The sequence below is a fragment of the Tupaia chinensis genome, unplaced genomic scaffold (genome assembly GCF_000334495.1).
Source record: "Tupaia chinensis unplaced genomic scaffold, TupChi_1.0 Scaffold000056_1, whole genome shotgun sequence".
Taxonomy (NCBI): domain Eukaryota; kingdom Metazoa; phylum Chordata; class Mammalia; order Scandentia; family Tupaiidae; genus Tupaia; species Tupaia belangeri.
In genome coordinates, this window is record NW_006159514.1 from 1,916,743 (window position 1) to 1,924,173 (window position 7,431).

The window sequence follows — 7,431 nt, forward strand, 5'->3', positions numbered from 1 at the left end:
GTGGTGCACCAGCTAAGGAACTATAACTGGAAATATCTTTCTCCATATGAAACACAAACTGAAGAGTATTTTGTTCAAATTCTCCATTGAGAATATTTTTATTTATTTATAGTCTTCTTGCATACTCTAAAACGCACAGTGTGAAGTTCCTTTCTTTAAAAACAGTGTGAGCCTGGTCAATTGATCTGAGATCTTCAGAAAGTCTTCGGAAACATGGCCTTAGGTTTCAGCTAAGCGAGTCACAGAGATTGGTCATGAACTACTACTAGATTACAGGAGACCTAGTTATTATCCAACAGTTACTAGAAAAGCATTGAGAACACCAGACACACAGCCAGACAGAATAACAGGAGAGCAGATGCTACTTAAGTATGAGGACCTCCTTACATATGACTCTATGGACAGTATCAGAATTCTCTTACAGACAGTTAATTTATGCTTAAATCAGATTTTAAGGGCACTCTAATATAAATACAAGTCTCACTAATTTTAAACTTTTCTCTTTGGCTCACAAATGCACGAAAATACCATAAACAGTATTCAGAACTTATTTCATTAATATATAAATAAGATACATTACAAATGGGAGGAAAATACAAGACACCTCTTTAACATGGTAAATCTCTGAATATAAATAAGCAAATATTTCATTGACCTACAATGAAACAATCATTAAAATCATTACGTTTCCCCCCCTCCGAGATCAGACAACAGTAATATACACATCTACACAAATTAATCTCTAAAAATCCAGCAATAATACACCTGTAACAATGACTCTGCTACTACTTCCCCCTGACAGAAGAATACTAATGGGGAGGGTGTGACTCTTGTCATCCAGTGCTTGTTCTCATCAGTCAGTAACTCAGGTGGGAGGAACACTGACAGCGAGGTTAACTACCACTGTAGCATGTCCCTCAGTCCCTAGGACATGGCATTTTGGAAAGCATCTTTCTCGTGGTGGTTGGGCAAGCTGACTTGCAGCGTGTTTAGCCCCTCAGGAACTGCTGCAGTGAAGTGAATTCTCTTGAGAGACATGCTGTAAACTACTACTACGTCATACTCACTATACATATATATAGAGGTATATATAACTGTACATATATACTGTGTTCCTAATGTGCAACTTGTTAGAAAGAACATTATTTCCTGCTAACTATAACAAACAAGCTTAAGTAAGGTCTTAACAGTATTCTTCAGGATATTGTATTTTCCTTCAATGAAATGGTCTATGTGTTTTAGCAACTTATAGAGGTTTGTTCTAGAGTGTCAGAAGGGACAGGGGATCCCCATGAATGCATTCTCTGCACAGGGTGTTTACAGATCTTGGCCCAGTCTTTCTATCTCCTCAATGAGGAAGTCGATGTCAGACTGAGTAGCAGCTGGGTTGGAGATGACCATCCGGAAGAAGTTGGCTTTATCCCCCTGAGGCTGGTAGCCAACCATGGTTGTGCCTGACTCCATCATCAGGGCTTTGATTTTGGGAGCCACCTTATGAGAGAAAACACAAAACAAACTCAAGACTGACATTATACTCAAGACTGACATTATACTCTCTCCCCCACCTTTATAAAAAATCGTCAGGGGTCATGTGCATTTGCCAGAGAAAGAGAGAAGGATATCAATTCCCAGCAGAGGGTGGTCATGCCACAATCCCTTCTCCACTTCTCTATCCCGTCAGGATTTGGGGCACACATGCCCCTGCCCCCCGCCTGTATTTTTTTGTTGTTGTTTTTTTTTCAGAGAGATTTTTGCTAGAGGGTATATTCACTTGCCAGAGATCGAGAGAGAGACAGAAAATGAGAAATCACCCACCCAATCCTTTCTCCTCCACCCTCTTCTTGGGATTTTGGGCATGCGCACACATGCACCTGGCATGAATTTCAAGCCGCTGGGTGTGGGACTTGAACCATGTGGGAGTTCGAGCAATGTAACCATTATACCATCATGAGAAGTCTCCCCCAGCCTTATCTTTCCCCCATTACAAAGGCCTATTGGAATAAGAATGTCCCAATTAGTCAGATAAGTTGCAGAGGATTAGACGAGACAAAGGGGAGTCCATACCCTATGAAGTTTTTCCCGACGCTCTGGGCTGTCTGGAACACCCCTAAGGCTTTGTGGAATATACCAGAAACAAACATTTGTATGTTCAGGCTGCAGAAATTTAAAAAAGGCAAAAAGAACAAAACAAAAAAATTATGAGACCTTGAGAGAAAGTTGTTTTCAAGCCCACAAGTACTCTTGGTGGAATTCTAGACCAAAGGAAGAAGCTCAATGTACATTTCAAATCCAAGTCACTTCTAAGGGAAACAATACGTAGTTTATCCAATCACATCCGGAAGTGGGCTGTTCCCACAACTGCTTTTCTAGATAACTAAAGTTATCACCTTTAAATATTGATATAATAAAATAATTATACTGGGGTCATTGAAAAGGCTTGCCATCTTGCCATTTTGTAGTCCCTCACGTATAGACAATGTGTAAATCAGTTTATTGTGTGGGTACTGACTATCTCATTGGGTTGAATGCTATACCTTTTCAGCTTCCTTCCTAGTTGCTGTTTGGCTTGAGACATCACAATTGCTGCTCCTAATGTGCTATTAGAATGTTTGAAATAGTGTAACTGATCAGAGTAAGGCCCCACAGGTAAAATGCATGAGCACCATGGCACCGTTGTAACCGCTCAGAGCTCTCTTGCTCATTTGGTAACTCTCAGGTGTGTTTCTAATAGTTTAAGTTGCCGTATAAGTAAACTAATGTTTAATATAGATGGTGTTCTATTATCCAGGGTATGAGTAGATTTTCTTTTATTCAAAACTGGCTCCTATCTTTTTAATGTTTCTTATTCAATCATGAATTGAGGCTGTATCTGTTTCGGTCAATTCTGTATTATCTAGTTCCTGGCATGGGTCCTGGCACACAGTAGGCCCTCAGTATATTGCTATTACAAATACAGTGTGCACGTGGATATGAACTCAGGGAAGAGACAATTTTATGTGGGTCACCTTAGACTCTAAGTAGAACATCATTTTAGAATCAGTCTTAGGAGGCAAGAATACACCCATCTTGTAAGTTTCTATGATCTGAGAAACACCTTCTCTTGGAAGTTTAACATAAGATAAACCCAAGAATGATTAAAAATTCAGACCCATCAAGGAATAAACTTCTTATCTGCAAAGGGCTAGCTGCTAGCTACAAGGTTTTAGCAGAGAGTAAGGGGGAAAGTCATCCCAGTGCTGCCAGAAGAAATGTTCGCGGACGTGGAGAAATTGAATAAAGCAAACATAAGAGTAAAAGTTCAGAAGTAGCTTCTGGCAATGTGGAATAATACAGCCACAGGAGCTTCGCTCAGTTTTTATGGGAACGTTTACGCACATAACCCATGAAGACAACTTACCTCCCCGTCAAAAACCATCTCAAATTCTTCTCTGTTTTTAATCTTGACATAAAGATATTCAGCCAGTTCCAGACATTTGTTGATTTGATTTTCAAATCCCACTGTGCCCTGTTTTAAAGAAAAAAAAAAGTCAAGTTTGTTGATAGGCTGCATTTCCCTTTGGTGGACATCTGGGAAGAGAATTCATGGAGACCCTTAAGAAGAATAGCCCTGGGACCAGCAGTTGGCATAGTGACTATGTTGCTGGGCCCCCATGTAGTAAACCGCGGTTCGAGTCCCGGACCCAGTGGCTTAAACTCATGCTGGGCGTGTGTGTGCATGCCCAAGATCCCGAGAGGAGAATGGAGGAGAAGGGATTGCGGCGTGGCCACCCCTGGGGGGTGATTTCCTGTTTTCTGTCTCTCTGTCTTTCTGGAGAGTGCACACACCCTATAGCAAAAAAAAAAAAAAAAAAAAAAAAAAAGAATAGCCCTGCACGTACTAAAATGAAAATGAAATGTGCCTGCTTTCATTTCTTTTTTTTTTTTTTTTGAGAGGTTTTCGCTATAGGGCACGTGTGCTCGCCAGACAGAGAGAGACATAGAGACAGAAAGCGAGAAATCACTCCCCAGGGGGGATGGTCACGCTGCAATCCCTTCTCCTCCATTCTCCTCTCGGGATCCTGGGCACGCACACACATGCGCCCGGTGCGAGTTTTAAGCCACTGGGTCCGGGACGTGTACCACAGTCGACTACGTGGGAGTCCAGCGACATAGCCATTACATTAACTGCTGGTTCCCCCTGCTTTCATTTCTGAAGGCATTCTAGTCTCTGGACAGTATTCGCAATAGGGCTCTTAGTTTTCTGCTGGTCGTTCACAGCTTGGAGCTAAAACCTGTTTCTGGTTTGCTTCAGGACAGTGCTACTCAATGTGTCATCTGTGGACTGAAGCCAGTCCACAAACTAGAGCCAGTCCATGATGACATGAGTACAAAAATGGAGATTAGGCAATAAGAAATTTTTATTGCAATTTGACAGGGTGTGTCTATTAACTATACTACTACTACTAATAACAATAATAAGAGTGGCTTTTACTTGGTGTTTTTAAATTTCATTTTCCAGCAATTTACCTTTATTGAATTAGTCCATGATAGGTTAAGAAAACAAATATCTAGTTCTTCATCATAGGGACTTTTTAAAAAAAGAACTATTATTTTATTTTATTTATCATTATTTTTAATTTGACCAGAGAGACAGAGAAAGGGAACGTGAAAAAGCAAACCACTAGGTCCAGGACTTGAACCACGGTCAGCTACGTGGAAGTCCAGCACCCCAATCACCATACCACCTGCTGGGCCCTCATTGTAGGGACTTTGAAAGCATAGGCCCCATCTTCCCCAGTAAGTCCTGCTCAGACATGTCCCACGCCCTCCCAGGCAGGCTACCTTCCATGTAACTCAGTGTTAGCTCATTTTGGACAGGCCGGCAGACTGGCAGGCAGATGGGGAAGCCATCGGTCTCAGTACATGCTCTGAGACTGCAATGGTTCCAACTATTGACAAACTGGTTGAGTGTGAGTTTCAAAAAAGCCATCATGGCTGATTAATAACAGCAGCATGTGGGCTGTTGAGTGGGTTGATGTTGACAACAAAGAGAGCAGATGCACAGGGCTGGCTTGTAGATTACTAGCAGGCCTGAGTGGAGTCCAACACTGGCAAAGGGGGGACCTCCCCAAATAATGCCACTACTGACTGTGACACCCTGGCCAGTCCACTTGGCCAAGAAGTGAGCACCAGAGTCCCATCTAGCAACCAATTGCCAAACCTCTGACAGACAGTTTAACAGGTTGTTGTCAAGCAAAATGAAGGCACACATTTTGACCAGAGAGACAGAGAAAGGGAACGTGAAAAAGCAAACCACTAGGTCCAGGACTTGAACCACGGTCAGCTACGTGGAAGTCCAGCACCCCAATCACCATACCACCTGCTGGGCCCTCATTGTAGGGACTTTGAAAGCATAGGCCCCATCTTCCCCAGTAAGTCCTGCTCAGACATGTCCCACGCCCTCCCAGGCAGGCTACCTTCCATGTAACTCAGTGTTAGCTCATTTTGGACAGGCCGGCAGACTGGCAGGCAGATGGGGAAGCCATCGGTCTCAGTACATGCTCTGAGACTGCAATGGTTCCAACTATTGACAAACTGGTTGAGTGTGAGTTTCAAAAAAGCCATCATGGCTGATTAATAACAGCAGCATGTGGGCTGTTGAGTGGGTTGATGTTGACAACAAAGAGAGCAGATGCACAGGGCTGGCTTGTAGATTACTAGCAGGCCTGAGTGGAGTCCAACACTGGCAAAGGGGGGACCTCCCCAAATAATGCCACTACTGACTGTGACACCCTGGCCAGTCCACTTGGCCAAGAAGTGAGCACCAGAGTCCCATCTAGCAACCAATTGCCAAACCTCTGACAGACAGTTTAACAGGTTGTTGTCAAGCAAAATGAAGGCACACATTACTAAGACAGGCCATGTGGTCATTGCATTTCAAAATGACTGGGCTTTTTTGTGTTGTTCCAATTTATGGCTATTTATATGCTTAAAATACCCATGCTTGTATTATGGCAGAAATCAAATTCAGACTATTTCTAATTAAGACAAAATGACTTAATGAGAAAAAAACTAATAATCTACCAAATTTTTCCTACTGAAGAAATATTTGACTAGATATTTTGCTAAAAAATCTTGTTGTCTGAGTATTAGGTAGACTTAATCATATTATGGAAATTATTTAAATTAACATAAAGTAGGTAAATAAATACAATGGATGCAATATAAAGCTGTGAAATCAAAATTTAGTTGAGCGCACAGCAATACTTTTTTTATTTTTTTGGAGAGATTTTTGCTATAGGGCGTGTGCACTCTCCAGACAGAGGGAGAGAGACAGAGAGACAGAAAGTGAGAAATCACCCCCCAGAGGGGATGGCCACGCCGCAATCCCTTCTCCTCTATTCTCCTCTCGGGATCTTGGGCACTCACGCACACACGCCCGGCGTGAGTTTTAAGCCACCAGGTCCAGGACGCGAACCATGGTCGACTACATGGGAGTCCAGCGACATAGCCATTACACTAACTGCTGGTCCCTGCATAGCAATACTTTTGAAACAAAAGTCAAAATGGTAATTCTATCCCTCATTGAATAGTTAGCATTTTCTCTGGGTAGAGAAAAGCAACCCACCAGGCTGATGAATGTGGACACAGCATGCTTCAGTGCAGCAGTAGGATTCATTTCCCAGAATAATGTTTAAGTACAAATAATAGGGAAGCCATTATTTAAATAGAACTTAAAGCCATCACATATATCCTGTGATGAGAGGCCTCATAAAGGAATTCAGGCTTCTACTTGGAATAATGCAGTAATTCTACCTTTTGTCTCTTTCTATCTACATTAAATCATTTCAGCATCCCTAAGGATTGCTGTGGAAATTCTTATCTTGGTATAACTTTTAGTTGTCATAAGAGAAAGTTATAAGAAAACTTTATGCTAATTCAAAGTGAGACTGTATGAAAGGAAGGGGAATTTGACATAAAAGATGAAGGTGTTTTATTTGCAAAAATACTGTCAACTCAATTATCTAGATATTGATTACACACACAGTGAATCACCTAAGATGTGTTTTTGTGTCTCTTTGCCTGCCAGTCTGTGCAGTGCTCTAGTTCCTGAATTACACCCTTCATACCTTTGCTTTCCACATCAGCCAGAACTTGAAGATGTCCACGTGGCGGCCGCACTGAATTGCCTTGTCCCCTGTGTCGTAGGAGACATCATACTGCTTGTCTGGCTGGAAGAGGTACCCTGCACACATCTGGTTGCATCCTTGGAGTATACCCTGTCATGGACATCAAGAGGGGTGCACTTGTACTCACGGATCAGAGGTGTGGACAGATCAGAAGGAGGGACATAGGGTCACACGCAACCTTTCTTCTGGTGTCTTGAGGTGGTCTTGTGCTTATTTTTGTTTTTCTCTAAAACCAGTCTTAGAAAAATCTTTTTCTCTTTCC

The 7,431-nt window shown here is 42.2% G+C and overlaps 1 protein-coding gene across 6 annotated transcripts in view; it reads right to left on the reverse strand.

Moving 5' to 3' along the window:
• Positions 1-6: 6 nt before the first annotated feature.
• Positions 7-7,431, reverse strand: part of GAD1 (glutamate decarboxylase 1) — a 53,931-nt gene continuing 46,506 nt past the window's right edge. For all 6 annotated transcript variants that reach the window (XM_006141493.3, XM_006141491.3, XM_006141492.2 and 3 more), the window contains 4 exons: positions 7,110-7,259; positions 3,398-3,505; positions 2,065-2,154; positions 7-1,491 (listed from right to left, as the gene is read on the reverse strand). In XM_006141493.3, the coding sequence (XP_006141555.1) occupies positions 1,318-1,491; positions 2,065-2,154; positions 3,398-3,505; positions 7,110-7,259 (522 nt within the window). In that variant the 3' untranslated portion in view covers positions 7-1,317. The remainder of the gene's footprint in view (positions 1,492-2,064; positions 2,155-3,397; positions 3,506-7,109; positions 7,260-7,431) is intronic.